General features: G+C 42.3%; 1 protein-coding gene and 1 non-coding gene across 8 annotated transcripts in view; both read left to right on the plus strand.

Annotated features, from left to right (window-relative positions):
• The window catches only part of megf11 (multiple EGF-like-domains 11), a 70,403-nt gene extending 58,277 nt beyond the window's left edge, over positions 1 to 12,126 (plus strand). For 2 of the 7 annotated variants that reach the window (XM_070972978.1, XM_070972980.1), the window contains 12 exons: positions 810 to 956; positions 2,380 to 2,514; positions 4,755 to 4,883; positions 5,487 to 5,615; positions 6,236 to 6,364; positions 6,520 to 6,648; positions 6,752 to 6,988; positions 7,329 to 7,498; positions 7,596 to 7,659; positions 8,815 to 8,859; positions 9,624 to 9,830; positions 10,084 to 12,126. In XM_070972978.1, the coding sequence (XP_070829079.1) occupies positions 810 to 956; positions 2,380 to 2,514; positions 4,755 to 4,883; positions 5,487 to 5,615; positions 6,236 to 6,364; positions 6,520 to 6,648; positions 6,752 to 6,988; positions 7,329 to 7,498; positions 7,596 to 7,659; positions 8,815 to 8,859; positions 9,624 to 9,830; positions 10,084 to 10,259 (1,697 nt within the window). In that variant the 3' untranslated portion in view covers positions 10,260 to 12,126. The remainder of the gene's footprint in view (positions 1 to 809; positions 957 to 2,379; positions 2,515 to 4,754; positions 4,884 to 5,486; positions 5,616 to 6,235; positions 6,365 to 6,519; positions 6,649 to 6,751; positions 6,989 to 7,328; positions 7,499 to 7,595; positions 7,660 to 8,814; positions 8,860 to 9,623; positions 9,831 to 10,083) is intronic. The other 5 variants (XM_070972979.1, XM_070972981.1, XM_070972982.1 and 2 more) reach the window with 3 other exon arrangements.
• Positions 12,127 to 15,701: 3,575 nt separating this feature from the next.
• Positions 15,702 to 15,773, plus strand: trnaq-cug (transfer RNA glutamine (anticodon CUG)). The gene has a single exon. It is a non-coding gene; the product is annotated as a tRNA-Gln (tRNA).
• Positions 15,774 to 19,293: the final 3,520 nt, after the last annotated feature.

Raw genomic sequence — 19,293 nt, forward strand, 5'->3', positions numbered from 1 at the left:
TAATTCAAAGGTACTGCACTAATGCTGCTTTAATGGCCACACCATTCTCAGATATTCTCACTCAAAGGAAATTCCAAATGAGGCTTCGAACTAAGGGAAGGCAACTTGAAAGGTTGCGGAGTTTGTGCGCATGTGTGTATGTGAATATGTGACTCTAACTGTGTGTATGTGCCTGCGTGTTTGCAGCCATATATTTTATTTTATGAACCTGCGTGTGTGTACAATACATGTGATTTCACTCCCTTTTAAAGGCATGAGTATCACTGGGTGAAAACGTGCCGCTGCGACGGATGTGCTAATGCATTCATGTGCACAGTGAGAGCCTTGTGTGGATGCAGTGTTTTGCATTTGTTGGTTGGAGCTGTGCCAAACACACAGTGACACTTCCAGACTGTGCACTTGTAGCCTGAGTACTTCGCTTCGGCTCTGTACACTACACCCGGCTCTGCTGAAAGAGAATGGGAGACAAGCTCGGCCTCTCCGGAGACCCAACCCTGTTAATCAACACAGTGCACTGGCAGGGAGCCCCAGTCAGATCAAAAATAAAATACATTTGGAAAGGAGAAACAGAGTCTGGAAGGATGGGCTGAACTAAAGAAAAAAAAAACTCTGCAGCTTCTTCATTTAGGTCTAAAATCAATCACTGGGTGAATAACCCTCCACAGATCCACTGTAATCAGGCATTGTGAATGCTGTCCATTGATGATGTGTTTTTATAGATGGCAGGCTATTTAGAATATTTCAGCATACCAGTCTTTGCCTTCTTAGTGTGCATTCACTGAATATTTGTCATTGTAATGTGCCTGCAGGAATCCACTGTGATAATGTGTGCCCACAAGGCTTCTGGGGACCCAACTGTTCAGTCAGCTGCTCCTGTCAGAACGGAGGATCCTGCTCTCCAGAGGACGGAGCATGTGTGTGTGCACCTGGGTACAGAGGGACGTCCTGCAAGAGAAGTGAGCCTCCTTCTCTTTTTCTCCAGGCACTCTCCCTTTTTCTAACCCTCTAAGAAATAACTGCACGAGACGGAGAGCAGCGCAGTAACAAACTCCATCACAGTATTGACCTTGGTTTGATCTTTGAAGAGTTGTTGAGGGGTGAGCCAGCTAGGGAGAAGCACTGGTTGTCGGTCATAACTGCTTGAGTGTAAACCCTTCATCACTGCTATCACTTAATCACAGTGTCTGTGAACCTACGGCACACATGGACACATACAAGCACATATGAGCACACACACTCTCCTCACACCCCTACCCTGTCCTCAACAACGAACTCACAGTGGGAGACTCACAGTCCTCGCCCAAGGCTCATCAGAGGGCGTGCTCACTGGGAGTGCTAGCTCTGGTTTCTGAATGGGGTCTGTCTGAGGCTGCTCTCAAGTGATGCGCTCACTGATTGGGAACGAAATTCACAGTCACAAACCTGTAAACATCAATTTGAGCGAGGGAGTTGAGAGATTAAACAGGCACTGTGTGGGGGTGTGTGTGAGGGTGTGCGTGCGTGCGTGTGGGTGTGCACGTGTGCGTGCGTGAGGAAATGATTACTCCTCCAAATTCAGTGTTTACACAGATAATGTTCTCATCACGTGGAAACCTCATAACTGCAGTCCTGCTGTTTTTTCCTGTTGAAACTTTAATTGGAGGATTACACGCTTCTCCAGAGGCTGATAAAGGTGTATCACACCTGGTGCTTTACATCAAATCCAAACCCATGGGGTAAACTTAACATTGCATAGTTGCCAAAAAACAACCAACACTTTGTCAGTTCCTAAAAGGTTTCTTATTTTGGAAATACCTGATTGTCTCCTGAGAATAGTGACACTGGAGTAGGAATCTTCCCAAATTACCAGCGATAAAAAAAAGGACATCACATGTATTTTTAAAGCTCTAGCTGCACGGAAATGAAAATATGTTCCTGACATAAACTGCAGTCTCTGCGCAGTTAATGCTCTTTGTATAAAATGTTAGCATAATTACTGTTATACCACCTTTCGAATATCTCTTAATGGTCCACGTTCTTTCAATAAAATCTGTGTTATTAAGACACAGTTGTGTATTTCCTGACATTTATAGATCATCAAGCTGCTCTCAAGACTTTGCATAAAACAGACTTTCACAGTTCTCTTCACTATTTTACGATTCTGTCTCTGGCAGCAGATGAAATGGGGGTGATTACAATAAAGACTGACTTTTCTGCTTTCTCCCTCCCTTTGCTGTCTCTCCTCGTCTTTTCTGCTTTAATTCTTCCGGCCTTGATTTTTCTGTACTCCCTTGATCACTCTTGTCATGCCCCGTTTCATTATTATATACGTACCTCTTGTTCCATCCAACATTGTCGACTGATTCCCTCTCCTCCCCCGCCACGCTCCGCTGGCTGCAGTCTGCTCTCCGGGGTTCTACGGGCACCGCTGCAGCCAGTCGTGTCCGCAGTGTGTGCACAGCACCGGGCCGTGCCATCATGTCACGGGCCACTGTGAGTGCCTGTCTGGCTTCTCTGGCTCTCTGTGCAACCAAGGCAAGTAGTCTTCTGTGTCCCTTTGACCTTTTCCCTGTTGTTCCACTTACTATCACATTCATTCACTGTGAAGTTTTAGTCTTTGCAACTGGAAAATAGTAAGTACAGTTTATATCTGAAAATGTCCTGGCATTTTGTCTTGACAGGAAATACAAAATTAAAGTGGTTTGGACATAACAGTGATTATAGAGAGTAAAACCATCTATAATGGAGTAAAAATAAAGTTATTATGTGCTGCTGCCTACAGTATCTCACAGTATTTTAGGGTTCATTTAGATGTCAAAATATAAATCTCTGTCACAGCATTTTGTAAGGACATCGGTGTGTTTACCCACAGTCCTTGCTGGCTCTAAGATCAACAGATGAGTTGCTGCCTCTCCCACTGGCATCTTAGCCCTGAAACTTTGAATAATGGCTATTATCAGTGCACCCCAGGCCAAAAAGGAAAAAAAGTCAACCTTCAACAGCATCCTGAATATTGCTGAGAGCCACGTTCTTAGACAAAGAATGTGTCAAGTAAATGTTGCTGTCCCTCTGCCTTATTTCGCTCCATGTAAATTGCCTTATTAGAAGCAGACAAAGGAACAACATGTGCACGTCTGTTTGTCTTGTTAAATTTGATTTGAGCGCAGCCAGGCAAACTTTTTCTTTGTGTGTTTCCTCCAAGATGTTGTTTGAATCACATCAGGAAGATCTTGTCAGAAAAAAGTTTGCAGCCTGTGTCTTACTTCCATGCGGTTCCTTTACCTTAGCCGTAGATGTGTTTGATTAGTGTGCTGCACTTTTTGAAATCATGACTAATTTTTTCACATCTGTGTCTTTGTGAGTCAACATGCATTTTTTTATACAATGTTGTTGAAGAAGAAGAAGAATATTTGTAATTACTGTGTAATGTGTTGACAATATCTAAAAGAAATCTATGTTTTTTATGATGAGCATTTCAAAGGAAACATATAAAGAGGTTGTGCAAGTGGAAATTCAGGGTATTATGTTAGCTTTTTGTCACCTCACTCTCCAACTGTTCAATAGCTAAATGCTAACACTTTGTCCAGTATTGGCTCGTGTGTGACAGCTTATGTGACCAACGGTATTTATCTTGTCAGTGGTTCCTCGCTGGCTATAAAGTGCAGTAGGAATCAGCTCTCCATCACTGTGTTGAGCAAAGACATCCACATACAGATGTACTTTAGATATTACTTAATACCTAATAATTTACCTTTTTATATGAATTACAGAAAGGAAAGGCTTTTTGAATTCTCTTTCATGGCTTAGAGCAATGTCTTACAAATAAATGTTTAATAAGCTAACCGAAGGAAGAAGAAAAGAAAAAAAAAAAGATCGCGCCCTAATTTGTCGGACTGTAATTACTGGCGAGCAGGCGTGAGGCTGCGAGCGACTAAGGTGACCAACAACATACGCATTCTCCTTGTGTTGAGCCCCATTAGCGTCCTCACTTGTCCTCTGTCCAGCACACAGTCCACCCTAATGAAGCTCCCCTGGCATATTGAGGCTTGAATCCCCAGAAGCAGCAGTATGGGGGAGTCCTCATGGCCTAATGACAACCTGCTTGAAGGAGCTTGAAAGAGCTCTCAAGAAGAGGGGAAAGCCAGTTGAAATGTAATCATTAAAAACACCCCACATGAAAATGAGTCAGACCCATCTCTTTCACCGCCAGCCACCTTATCTGATATTTCTAACACTGGGCTATTCTCTTTATATGAGACCTTTGATGTATCTGCTGGCGCTGCAGCTCCCTGATCCCTGTTAGATACACCTTGGTTCAATTTGTCTCATGGCCCAACAAGAAAACACAATGGAGGTTTCATTGGAGATGACATCTTTTATTGAAGAGTGCCGGAGAGCATTGAAATATTAATTTCATAAAAAATGTATACAGTGGTCTGTGTACATGGTCTATTTTAATTCTGTGGCACATCACTCATTCCACCCTTGTGAGTGGAAATGGGGCAGTTGTGCCACTGGAGGCAGTGATTGACTCCTCCTTTTGTTTAAACAGATCACTTCATGTCCACTCAGATAGAACAATATCATCCATTAGAGGAATATGTTTACACAACCTTTCACACAATGAGTTTGTTTGTATAAATGTGCTCACAGTAATGTGTCCAAGTTTGATGTCATAATGTTAATGGATTTCACCAGTCTTTGCATGTCAGTGGTAATATGCAGATCAGGCCTGTTTTGTAAAATGAGGTTTTGTTTTTTTGTGTGTTTTGCAGTCTGTCCAAGCGGCAGGTACGGGAGGGCCTGCGCTGAAATCTGCCTCTGTACCAACAATGGAACCTGCAACCCCATTGATGGGTCCTGCCAGTGCTTTCCTGGTTGGATAGGAGAGGATTGCTCTCAGGGTATGGCTTATCTCCGTCATTCAGTGTATAATTTGCTTATTTCTCTGATTTCCTCCTCTCATTGCGTGTGTCCACTCTCATGTTTACCTTCATACACATTAATCATTTTCATGACCCTATGCATTCAAGAGCCCTCAGCCCCAGCTTATGTTGAACAGATAGCGTGCTTAAATGATTGTTGTAATACATTATGCTCTTTGATTTACAGCTGTGTAGGCCAAAGATCATTAGCAGAGATTTGAGCCATCCTGTCATGGGAAATTGATGTGTGTTTTTTATTGCTTTAACTACTTGAAGTAAAAATAATTTATGATCCGACAGATGTAATGTTACAAGTGTTTTACTTTGGGTTATTCAACCTGACAGATAAGAGCAGATATATTATTATCTGCTCTTATGTCACATATTATGGGCTTGTGGAAGCTAAGGACCACACAGGATTTTCTGCAAGGATCTGGGTCAACAATATTTCTATGTGTGGAGACTATTTAGGCATTTCCTCAAACATGTGTATTATGTGCTTCCTGCATGCATGCAAAGGACACAGAGTATGTGTGGGAGGGTGTGTGACCATGAGCTTGACTGTGTCTCTGGCGTCTGCAGCCTGTCCCTCTGGGCACTGGGGTCCTGATTGTCTCAACTCGTGTAACTGTCACAACGGAGCCCAGTGCAGTGCCTACGATGGGGAGTGCAGGTGCAGCCCCGGCTGGACCGGACTCTACTGCACACAACGTGAGTCTCTCCCATGCAGCTGGTAGACACACAGTGGCATCTACTGGCAGTGCAAGAGACTTGCAGCAGATGAAGAATGAGAAACATTTACTTAGAGACAACAGGGCATCTAGATGATGCTAGTTTTTCCATTTACAGTTTGTTTCGAGACATACTGTAACACTGATGGTCACTTCATTAATTTGCTAATTATACAGTCCAGGCATTCACCCAGGGACAGCACATCAACTTGAGTCTATTAATTTGAATTCCATTATCTCTCACCCCAAGGGTTTTATTCAGTCATTTTTGTGGTGTCATGCTTCTTTTGCATAGAAATGACATTTGATTTAAATGTTTTTTTCCCTTTCCTGCCACATAGGTTCTTACTATTTCCAGCTGTCTCGTCCTTTATTTCCACCCCTGTGTTATGTTGACACCATAACCAGATTTTCTGCTGAAGCAGGAAATTTTCATTTCCATTCATTCACATTGTCCCTTATTAAGTATGCTGCAGAGACATTGAACGTTATTGATTTTCCTGTTCCTCTACAATATGACCTTGATTTTTTCCGTTGTCTCCCCCTCTCTTTGTTTTCTCCACCCATCCCAACCCAACATTTTATACATCTCTGTCCCAGGCTGTCCTTCAGGGTTCTACGGCAGGGACTGCTCTGAAGTCTGTCGCTGCCAAAACGGTGCAGACTGTGACCACATCACTGGCCAGTGTGCTTGCCGAACAGGCTTCATTGGGATGAGCTGTGAGCAGAGTTGAGTAGGCCCAACACGTTTTAGCTCTGAGCAAAATTACCCTGTGGATGAGTGTGGTTGTGTATGTGTGTGCGCGTTCTATAAACACTTTGGCTCCCACTCTCTAAGTGCTTTAATTTTGATGGATGTTGTAATGCACCTCTCTCCCATTCAGAGTGTCCTGCTGGTACATTTGGATACGGTTGCCAGCAGCTGTGTGAGTGTCTGAACAATGCTACCTGTGACTATGTGACTGGAACATGCTACTGCAGCCCTGGATATAAAGGCATCCGTTGTGATCAAGGTGAGAGGTGATCGGGATGATCGAGGCACTCCACTTTATCGTCATTCAAGCACAGATGTTTACACAGTGTTCAAATAACCCACTCTCTGTGCTTTCTCTGTAGCAGCTCTGATGATGGAAGAGCTGAACCCGTATACCAAGATTAGCCCGGCACGAGGCTCGGAGCGCCAGTCGGCAGGGGCTGTCATGGGCATCATCTTTCTCCTCCTCATCATCATGGCCATGCTCAGTCTGTTTGTGTGGTACAGACAGAGGCAGAGGGACAAGGGGCATGAAATCCAGCCCAGTGTGTCCTACTCACAGGCGATGCACATCACCAACACTGATTATTCCCTGTCTGGTAAGTTATTTTAGAGATCACTCAAAATATTTCCTTACTGTGGACAAATGCTAATGTATAGTTGAAAAAAATGAATTGGCAGCTATTTTGACAATCAATTAATCACTTCAGTCATTTATCAAGCAAAAATACCCAACAATTCCTGGTTCCAGAATCAATAGATTATGAAAGCAATAGTAAGTTACAGCCCTAATGCTACATACTGAGCGATTTGTGCTTAAGCTTGATTTATTGTGCGCAAAATCAGACATGCATGTTGAACTCTTCATGTATGTTAATACTTATTAGTATATTAATACCATAATACTTCAAACCTCTCAACCTGCTGTTTAACTCTCAGAGTGTGGCAGTACTGTAGCGATGAGGACCAGTGCTGCTGAGGTCAATCAGAGCCAGAGCAGCAGCAGCAGCAGCGGGCAGTGCTTCTCCAACCCCAGTTACCACACTGTGGCTCAGTGTAATGTTGTCTCAACCATCTCCAGCAACCTGGATGGCACGCTGACCCTCAAAGTATGGGCGCTGTCCATGTGTATTCACATCAAATTCAATTTCCCAGTAACACACTACAGTATAAAAGCAACACCAAACTGTGCTCTTCCTTTCACAGTCAAGCACCCTGAAAAGCAGAAATGGCTCAGAGTGGAGAGCCTACTGCAACCTCAATGACATAGGTCAGTTTTCCCCTCTCTTACCACAACACACCATACACATCCTGAATTTTTGGACTTTGTAGACGCTTTGCTTCAAGGGCAAAGACGCATGTGTCATTTGTACAGACCTCATATAAGACCCAGCCTGGACTTGGCTACCCTGCTGTGAATGAAGATGAACCTGGGGTTTCTTGTTAGGCATAACCTTTGCTCTGATTTAGATAAGATATGCAGGTGGGACAGAGAAAGCAGTGGTGTCAAAGTGAGTAGGGGTCACTGTGAGCTCATTAGTCCTCTTTCACTTCCCCCTGTGGCACATTTATCTATGATGGCCTATACTGGGTCAAATACTGCACTCTTGGCCTGTGAATTATAGAAAATTAATCATGACTCAATAATAGCTTAAATCTCTGATTCAAATACCTCTACTGGCATTTCTGAGAGGCACAGAAACATTTAATAAATGGTTAATAACACACTTGTGAGTCAAAATAGGTGTTATTTGTAATAATAATACAAGATGTGTCTTCATTGGAGAAGTTATAATTGTTACTGAACTTTAATAAAGTTCAGTAACAGCTTACAGCTACATAGTGTTATAAGTCATTTATTAAATGTTGACATTGTCTTTATATATTCTATATGGATGGAGAGGTTAGTTACTGAGATTATATATTATATAAATGGTGTAAATACTATTGCCGGTATGACAGCTATTCTTGTGTACTGACTACAGGCTCCACTAAATATCTATGATTCGTTCTTTGTCATGCTTGACTTAAAAGTCAGACATCACCATTTTCATTTTGCGTTAAAACACACAGCAGATCAATCATGATGACAAGTCCCTCTGAAAAAAAAGTCTTGGATGTTCATCCTGATGCGCTGAAGAAAGAGACTGATGTAGCCTTAAACAGGCTTGTCTTCTCTTCGTGATTCGTGTTGTTTGGCAAATATCCCATTATGACCACAGTTGATTATGTAAGCTTGTGAGCCTCGGGGGATTTGTGACAGCAAGCGGGTGAAACATTCAGTAACTCCTCATTCGCATCCCTCATATTCTCCTAAAAAAGAAAGATACTACATCGCACCTTAATGAGATATTTCCCGTCAACCTTCACACTCTGGGGAACTCACATGTGATGCTTGACTTTGATGTTTTGACATTTGCTACAGATGTTCAACAGGGGGAGACACAGACACAGAGGGGTTCCAGAAAAGGTAAATAATTCATTGTATTAACAGTGTGTGTGTGTGTGTGTGTGTGTGTGTGTGTGTGTGTGTGTGTGTGTGTGTGTGTGTGTGTGTGTGTGTGTGTGTGTGTGTGTGTGTGTGCAGACAAACTGGATGTGGAATCCTGTTCAGCTTCACCAGCACCAATATTACAAAACTATTTTATACTCAACAGCCCGTGTATCAGTTTCTCCATTTAGCTTCCATTCCCCTCTGAGACTTCCATTTCTCCGACCAAAAAATCCCATATCCTTATATTCTCCGTGATTTATGTGAAAATTCTCTACACTTTGGACAAGATCATGGTGGGCTGAGGTTTTGTTCCGACGGTAATTGCTCTCTGTGGCTCAGTGCCCGATACGTCATTTTGTCTCCCACACTGTGCAGTCGGTGGTGTGTGTGTGAGGGACCCAGGGGTGTGAAGAGTGGTCTGAAGGAGCTTTGCTGCGGTCTCTAATGAGGCCTCTTATCAGACTGATGAGACTGTTATGGATGAGATGAGCCTTCCACTCTCTCCCCTTTGTACTCTGATTACTATATACCACCATCAGTCACCTGTCGGAGACGAAAAGAAGTACAACTTCCTCAGAATAGCAATGATTTTCGTTGCCATTCTCCAGGCCACACTCTGATGTACATTTGAATTTGAGTGGTTATATCAGACTCTAGCATTAATACCACTCCTATAAGTCGGTGACAAGCTTATCATCTTTGTTGATGCTGAATATGTCCTTGTCTCGTGGCTGCTGCAGATTACATCAAGGGCTCCATGTGCAGCAACAGCTCCTGCTCCCTGAATAGTGAGAATCCATACGCCACCATTAGAGACCCTCCGGGGCTGGCTTGCAAGCACACAGAGAGCAGCTATGTGGAGATGAAGTCCCCCTCCCACCGTGAAGTGCCCTTTGGAGGCACCGCCACCCTCCTGGGCAGTGCAAGCAGGAATGTCTATGATGTTGGTGAGTGCGTTGTTGCTCTGGTGTGTGGAGCTCAGCAGGGTCCTGCAGCTTATGGCCTTTCTGCTCATGTCCCCCGGGGTGAACCCATACAGACTTTGTAAGCCATGATGAGAGCAAATGTGAGCTGCCTCTCTATTGCATGCGTCTCTCCTTTCTTCTTTCTCCTCAGTATGTGTCTGTTACTCCTCCGCCTCAGTGTTTCTCACCTACCTCTCCTACTTCTTTCCTTCCCTCTCTCCCCAAACTACCACAGAGCCAACGGTGAGCGTCCTGCAGGGACCTAATGGAATGGCCACTGGCTTCTCCCAGAGCCCATATGACCTTCCCCGCAGCAGCCACATCCCCAGCCACTATGACATACTCCCCATGCGTCACAGCCCCACACACACACCCCCACCACCCCCAGAAAGCCCCAGCTCCCTGCTCTAAAGGGCTCACCCTCCACCTGGCTCTGACAGCGTACCAGCATCCAGGCAACGTTCAGCCAACTTTCAACCAACGGCCCTCCCTCTGTCTCCGTGTGTGTTCAATTAGATACTGAGATGTTGAGATGGAGGGACAGCCACAGCTCTTCTGGACCCTGCTCTCTTTGGCCCCCTCACTGACACTCTTTCTGCAGCCCGAACGGAAGGAGGGGAGGGAAAGAGTGTCCCACACACCAGCGACCATTCACCCATTTTATTTTCTTAACAGAACTGCTCACTCAAACTGCTGCCCGGCCTCTTTATGGACCTCCTGAAGTGGAACATAATGGTTCCAAAGGGCAGCATACAGGGATTGGGTGGACAGATTATTTACAGGGAGAGAGCTGTCTTCACGCTCATCTTTAGCCCATGATATCGCTTTACTATTCAAGGGCAGCCAAGTGTTTATAATGTCCCCTAAGCAGAAGTGATTTTCTCCACAGGAAGGAAGGTGTAACAACCTTGACCATTTCAAAGTAGGCAAAGATTTACTACATACAGGCATCAGAGCTTATGAATCGTCACTGTGTGCAGCAGCTGCAGATCACATCTGAGGTGAAGAACAGTAGAGAACTTACTGTTCTTGATGGTCAACATGGAAGCCCAGCTGAGAGTGAACCAGGTCTGATAAAGCATGGATAAATAGTAAAATCGTATAATGGTCTTTTATTCACCGTTAACAATAATGACCACACAGTTAATACTGAGGTGATCCCTGTCTGTAGCTCAAGAGCTTCTTTTAAGTTGCAGCGTAAATGAGGACATATGTTCAGATCACCAGTGTTCATGCATCGTTGCATTACTAAGAGATGCACACATACAGTAGGTCTCAAGTTTGGATTTTTTCCCCACACTGATGAAGTGATCAGATCTTGTGTTGTTTTCTATGTGAAAGCATTTTTTTCTCTTGCAAATGTCTTGGTTTACATTTTTTAAATATTGGGTGTTAAGAAGGGATTGCTTTGACCTTTTCTGTTTTGTATTTCTAAAGCTAATTGCTTAATTTAATCATTTATATTAGTGATGGTGAATTTTTATCAATGTGACACTAGAATCAAAAAAAAAGATGAGCATGATCAGATAATGGATACCCACTAATGTAGATAACACACAATTTATCTTCTTGTGAGATGATCAGTGTCATTTTGTGAAGCGTTTTTGAAGTTATTTAAAATGTCTCTCTCTCTCTCTCTCTCTCTCTCTCTCTCTCTCTCTCTCTCTCTCTCTCTCTCTCTCTCTCTCTCTCTCTCTCTCTCTCTCTCTCTGTCAGATTGTAAATTGAAAATAAGGTTTCATCTGATCCACAAATACCCTGTGCAGTATTCACCAAGAGAACATATGTAAAAAGTGAAATTCTAAAATATTTTATGTTTGTATCAGGCTAATTAACTTATTTATATATTGAACTGAATTCATTCATTCACTATGTGAATTCCATTTCACCCTCTGTAGAAGCAATAACATGTTGACAATCGATGCCAGGACAGCATTTCATTAGTGCTGGACATTATGCCATCTTTGACCAGTGTGGTGACAGTGGATCATGTTTTATGTGACTCTTTTTCCTCTGAGGAAGGTTTTTTTTCCGGTTGCTGTCATATCAAAGCTGCTTGTTGTTTTGGTACTTAAGTTTCAAATTAAAAGCCTATTCTGCCAGCAGAAAACCGTTTCAGTCAGGTCAATATCCTGGACAGATAGACAGAAGATGAATGATGACAGAATTTATTACTCACAGACTTTTAATTAATTGATTATAAGGCAGTAAGTATTGCTTTATATGCAACTATTCAAAAGTGTGTAAATGTATTAAAATGATCACTTTGACTAACTATAACACCGATTACATGTTATTGCATCAATCCAATTATATAATACATAAAAATATAGCAGGGTCCATTTATCCCCCTAATGAGAGCTTTTACTTTTTAGAATTTGAGGACATTTTGCTTGTTAAACTTTGTTTAAGTAAATATGGTTTGTGGTTTAATACTACTGGTCACATAATTCTGGGGGCAGAAAAACAAACATATGATGAAGACGTCTGGCGGTAATTGGCCTTTTTCCATCATTCGTTGACTAAGACTGATCTGATTTTATACTTCACACAAGTCTGCAGACAGTGAAAGTTATCTTGCTGAGAAGCTGGAGGTGTGCAGCCCGTCGCCTACAGCTCTTTCTCTAACAGCTCACTGCTGTAGCTGCTCCTTCTTGGTCCTTTACTGCCCGCAATATTTCAAACTGATCCGCTGTCAAAAAAAAAAAAAAAAAAAAAAGAAAATGCTAAAAATGACCCTTGTCTTGTTTTGTAGATACATTTTTGATAAACAGTAGGGGTTAGTGTCAATCACACTGACATTGCATTTCTTGTGACTACTTCATAATAAAAGTCAACTCATGTTCACTAGTGCAGTGCTTTTAATGTGAAGCTGCAGCAGTAGGAAAGTTTGCATTTGCAGTAATGTAATACAACATTTTTTCTGGCAATGTCGAGACAGACATCCAGTCTTTAATACTGCAATACTTTCATCAATGGGCCAAATGCTCTGTCACCTTTGTGTCACCTCATTCGGCGATAGATAGCGACTTAACTGACATTTATTTAGATGAAGATGTGATGTTAAAACTTAAACACCAGACTGAGAAGCAAGATTTCACTGCCCTCTCAGGTTGAAAGAGAGTAACCATACCAACAGTGATGTCAGAGGGTCCTGGAGTACAAGGTGAGGTAAGGTGAGAATTAAACCGCTGGAGGTCAGCAAAGACAATAATTTGAGAAAATTTGATAAAATCATGAAAACATGCAACTTATGCAATAACAACAATGTGCTTTCAAAGTAACGTTAAGCCTGAACTCTGTCTGATGCATAAAGAGAAATAGTGGCTAATTATTAAGGAAGTTGTCTTTGGTGAAATGGGACAGCTGTCACATCGTTGCACCAGTGAACCAGCTCACTACAGCAGAAGAGTTCTGGTTGATTCTCAGTAGTGAGAAGCAGGTTTGCTGAGCTCCACTGATGATGGACACGCTGCCCTGCTGACAGCCAACAAGGCCTGAGTGATGCCCACTGAAAGGAAACGCAGCCAGTGAGTCAGAAAGTTAATGGACCAAATACAAGCGAGCACTTCAAGGGGGACAGAAAGAGAGAGAAGCAGGAAAAGACGAGGTCACACGGCAGCAAGGTGAGCACCCCAGAGAGATTCTGATTGTGCAGCTTGTTGAATATCCTCTCAACACAGAAATAATTGATGGGATTCCTCACAGCTCAGAGGTCGCAGAGTTAAAGACAGCAACAAAACAGAGACTTTATTTAACTTATTATGGATGGCAAATTGAGAGCGGTGCAGATACTGAAAGGTGAAAAGTTCAAACTGTTTGAAAATCAAATGCCTCCCAGCATGACATCCTACTAAAAAGGTGCTGAAGCAGGTGTGATTACTGCTGCTGGGAGCTGGTGCTGCCTTTCAGCTGAGTCACTGTGACAGAAAAGGGAACATTTTTTGGTTCATTTTTCAGCCATTCTGGACCAATGTGGATTAAGTTTGAAACAAAGCATAGTATCCATTAAATATATAATTGTAAACTTGTGTTTCCCTCCTCTGCTCCAAGCATTCTCACTGACGCATCCACACCTGCACACACCTGTATTCCATCATGTCTAATGCAGCAGCATCAACTGCCTCCTTTCTTACACATTTACATTTTAAGTATAAGATTAATACTGATAGTAGGAAAGAAACACATTCTTTCTCTTCTGAGTGCTACTGCAATTTCAGAGAAATGAGTTTAATACTTAAGTTATACAGAGTTTGCTGCATATTTTAGCTTAATTAATTCACTATTTGCATAACCTACACTAGTTAAAATTCTTTGCAACTGGCAAGTTTTCTTGTGTATGCAGTTCAATGGAGAATGTAAGTTAAAAAAAGAAAAAAAAAGACTGTACTCAACCCATATGGAAAACTTGTGCTGAACAGGGCTAAAATGCATAAAGCAACAATTTAACATGTAGAGAAGAAAATATGAAAAAAAATTCAGCCATCACTAAGAGGAAAACATTCCAGAAAAATACTTTCTGAATCACTTAAATATCGATAAACCTGGACCTGAACAAACTTGTGTAAAAATATGTAAAAATATCCGTCAGTGGGTTCATGCACAATAGGTGCAGCACACTGATTAAAACAACCTGGACGATGTATTAATACAAGCACGGCTGTCTCCAGGCTGATTATTAAAATGTTGTAAAATATTGCAGAGGCAAAGAAGAACTGCGGGGACTTTCTCTCACTAACGCAGGCCCCAGGCATAATCCTCTCTGCTGCAGTCAGCCTGTCAGCCATATCTTTTAGCCGAAGCTGTTTTTCACAGAGGCTGCCAATGGGAAGAGGCTATACCTCTAAATGCTCTGACAGAGTTGCACCTTTGGGTTATTCTCAAGAGGCTGCACCTGGATGCTGACCACACTGCTGCTGGATAACCTGCCACTTTCACTTCAATCTGACATGGAGAGCTGGGATGGGAGGTGAGGCGAGGAAAAATGAAGTGAACATGAAACATTTTGAAAATGACGTGCACTTGACTACCCCTGTTCAAGTTTGTATGAAACACTGCCATCAAAAATGTAATCAGCGCTCTGTGTAATAGTGCTTTTATTTAAACATGAACCATTTGACTGCACTCTGCTGTGGGTAAGTCCATTGCAGAGCTCAGCTGCAGATCTTTATTGCGGTCACGTCCTGCTACAGGAACTGTGAGGATCCATCAGTCCAGAGCTGGATCTTTACTTAGCCGCTCTTATTGCATAATCAGTATTCATCCCAGTCAGGCAGATCATTTTCACTTCTTCTGTGTCTATAGCTGCTCCCAAACTCAGATAAAAGCTGAGGTGTCCAGAAATGACTATTTTCTCTTTGAGACATAAGATCCCTTCAGATATAGAATAAAAGTTACATTTTCAGATTCAAACTCTCTAATATGTCTCACATAGACTAACTGAAGGGTTATTTATCATTAGGCTGCATCATTTGTGCTTGGTTTGTTCACCCACCAAGCCGCATCATGAATTTAGTCAAAAAATTTAGTCCAGATTAAGTCATGCTGGCAGACTAGTATTATCATCAGGGCAAGTTTGCTTGTCCAGGCTGTAGCCCTTAGTTGCAGCTCAAAGTGCACACATGAACTGAAGCAAAACAAGGAAGGACAAAGGAAATGTTTATTTAAACACTGATGTTCCTCCTGTTGGCCACCAGAGGGCAATACAACCAATGACAAGTGTGTAGATACTTACTCTGTTTATGATGCTTCCACGTTGTTGAAATCGCTGTCAGTTACTGACGGTAAACCATCAAGAGTAGAGATCGATCATCGATCGTTCGATCGGGTTTTGGCTCTTCGGAGGCGTCACGTGGTTCCATGGTGTAATGGTTAGCACTCTGGACTCTGAATCCAGCGATCCGAGTTCAAATCTCGGTGGGACCTGAACTTTTGCATTGTGACACTGAAAGCAGCTGCGGTTGGAGAAAGTGTTGTAATGATTCCTGTAAAGCTGATCAGCGTCACTGAAACCGGAAGCTTGTGATGATGATCCCTTGTCCAGGTCACGGTTCTCCAGGGAAGGTAAAATAAATGATAGCTGAGCTTTTCACTTCACGTTTCAAGTTTTAGCAGCCGAGTCCAGCTCCCTTTAGTTCAGCCCTTCCTAATTGAGAGTGGCTGTGTTCAAACTTTTAATGTTTCTGAATTGTAATCATATCTCCTATCACTTAATTTATTACCAAACCAAACACTTACCAAATCTTAATTATCAGATATTATCTTGATATCTTGTGAAAGTTTGTATCCAATCTTATGATGCTTACTGTTCACCTGACTCACACTCACTCACCTCTTCACACAAAGTTATTTTAAGGGATGCTAGAGCTTATAAGGCAACAGTTAAACCTGCGGTCAGCAGGGAAGCATATTTTATGGATGAGACCTGATTTTTTTATGAAATGGTGACCCTTTGGTGAACCAGTCGTACATGAACCACAAAAACACTGCACTGCTGGAAAACATTTAGGCCATCATAAAGCTGGTCAAACTGGTGAGGCCAGTTGATTATGGTCTTTTGTCAAGCTTGTGGTATATTATCAGCATTGTGTTGAGCTTTTGTATCTTTTGATATGCAGTATTTTCTGCCTCAGGCTGGTTGATTTTTCATCAGTTTAACAATTTAACTGAGATAACTTGATTCCTCTTGACCATGCACTTCTAGCATTATCAGCAATCTGATGAAAGAAATATTTTACCTGGATTCCTCAGAAGGGATATTTACCAAATCTCGCTGTATATAAATTCATAGTGCCCTTATTAATCACAGCTGAGGACAAGCTGACTCACACCTTAAAGACTGTATTTCAGACACACCAAAGTATCGCTGTCACAATGTTGGTCTGATTTCAAACCTCAAAATAACCTCAGCACAGCTGGTTCCTTTTGGTTTTTTTCATGCATTCCCCGGAGAACATCCTGAGTGAAACCAGAAGATGCTGTTCCTGTAAAAACTCCTCCGTCTGTCTGTCACATGTTAGTGAGGGAGACTCGGATAATAATTCTCCTCTCGGTCTGTAAATGCTCTTCGCTGTAACGAGACAAACTAATTCATCGCTCCCTTGCTGTGTTGGCAGATTGTCTTATGTGCTGAATAAAGATAATCATCCAATGACCTTGTTTAGCTTAAATCTAGTCCTCCTCTTTGCGATTTGTAGTCTACCTTTTCATCTGCACTGGCTGTTGCCATGGATGCTCTGTTCGCCCCCTTTGACAGCTGAAGTATTGTAGTTATTGACAAGCCTTCATCACAGACTTCATCTTTACTTCCCTCCTTGTTAGCTGATGGAGTGTAACGCCTACAGAGACTGGCTGTGTTGTTTTTGATCTGCAGCCCACGATCTCTTGCTGAGCTAGACACCGAGATCAAAACATGTCATGTGATGTCAGTGCCACGGATTCATGTTGCTGCTTCTGCCTCATTGTCTCTTGCTTTAGACACTAGCCGATGCCGAAAAGTTTGGAGGTATGTGCTGACTGACCATGTCATTATTATGATCACCTTTGATCCCATTTTGTAGCTGAATTCTTGTGCAAATTAAATTCTTCTGCTGTTCGTACCAGGCAATAAGAGATCCTTCATTAACCTGCTTGTAATGCAAGCGATGGGGACAAACCATACTGTTGTGCAAAAATATATTTAAGTGTATCTGAAGGTTTATGACTTTTTATGAGGCTTCAGCAGTCTGAGTTAGACAAACAAAGTGAGTATTTTCCAAAGTCAAAGTCTTTGCAGTACAAAATTCCCTCTTTGTGCCTCTTACTGTCCCCGCAGTGCAGCTCAGCAAAGAGAAAGCATCTGGGGAAAGACAAAGACTCGGCTAAACCTCTGAATGTATTTCTGCACAGAATGAGAGCTGTGGGTTTTGTCCCCCATCACTTACATCAGACGCACTTCAGGAAGGAACATTATGCTTGCAAGCATGAGCAAGAGGAACAATTACGGGCAGTAAGACTAGCTTCAATTTACATGTGAACACCTGAATATTGTTTCAAGACAGGCTGGAAACGTGTCCTTTAACAGTCAACTACAGACAGTCATCCTGCTTTGCTATGTTACAGGTTACAAAAGGAAGTTTCATACCTAGTTTTGGGAAAAAAGACCAGGCTTTGAACACATCCCATTTCCACACACAGGTGTTTAAGCTCACCTGATCCATTCTCTTCCCTTTAAAACTTCTTTTTCTTTTCTCTCTATTTTCTCTCGTGTTCGACTAGGAACTAGAAATCCTAAACATCTAAAGAATTGACTTCCGACTCCCTCACTTCCCTCCTGTTCTCCCTCTGCCAGCTGACACTAGCCCATCATCGCACTCCTCCATCCATCTGTCTACGACCTGGATTTTTCCCCTCATCCCTCATCCCTCATGAAGGGGTTAGCCCCTTCATCCCTTCATCCCCCAATCCATACACCTCATCTCACCTTCTGCGCACACCTGCACATCTGAAATACAGGCAACATCTCTGCATGATGAGAAAGGCTCAAACGAAGGAAGAGGCTTTTTCTTTCCACGCAGAGATGCTGGACTGGAATCAGGGGCTTTCAGTCTGTCTATGGTTCTCCGCCTGTTGCTGCAGACGATGGAATTAATTTGAAGTATTCAAGATGTCATTCAGACTCTCCTGGTAATGTCTTTTCTTTCTCACTTCTTTATTCAATCAGAGCTTCTCAGGTCAAATGTAGCCTCTCACTTTCCAAGCTTTACATTTCTGTAAAGGATAACGACATTTTTTGATTTGGTGGCTTCGTGACCTGTTTTATCACCAAACTGTAAGTCAGTGCGATGGGGGCATCATCAGGATCATCAAGATATAATAACGACATCAAAGATGACACAGCAAAATGTCTGAAGACGGAGTCTCCACTGTCTGCAATCTTCCGGTATTCAAATATGGTCATTTGTAGATTTCAGCAGAACTGTATGTCTTGGTAATCACCACACAAGGGCAGTAGAGGGCAAGACAAAAGTCCATGCTGGCTCTGGCCACAAGCACTGCCAGCTTTCTGCCTCTACTCAGCGTTTCCAATCATGACACATTCTGAGTGTCTACTTTGACAGCAGCTACCAACAGAAACGTTTCATCTCTGCAAAGATTAACACATACATTATACTGCTTTATGCTCTGCACTAATGTCCACTTGGCTTCACTTGAACTAAAGATTCAGCTGACAAAGAAAAACAACACACTATAATGTAACTACTGTGTCTCCCATATTAAAGTGTTTCAATAAAAAATGTTTTTCGTATGGAAGGAGTATGGAAAGTACGATCATACTAAATCATTTAGTATATACAATTTGGAGATTTTTTAAATTTATGCAGTGTTTTATTTACATTGAAAAATAAAGAAAGATCTTTTATTGTGATTTTTATGTACTGTATGTCTTTGCTGCCATTGACAACAC

Source organism: Chaetodon trifascialis, chromosome 10 (assembly GCF_039877785.1).
Source record: "Chaetodon trifascialis isolate fChaTrf1 chromosome 10, fChaTrf1.hap1, whole genome shotgun sequence".
In the NCBI taxonomy this organism is placed as follows: domain Eukaryota; kingdom Metazoa; phylum Chordata; class Actinopteri; order Chaetodontiformes; family Chaetodontidae; genus Chaetodon; species Chaetodon trifascialis.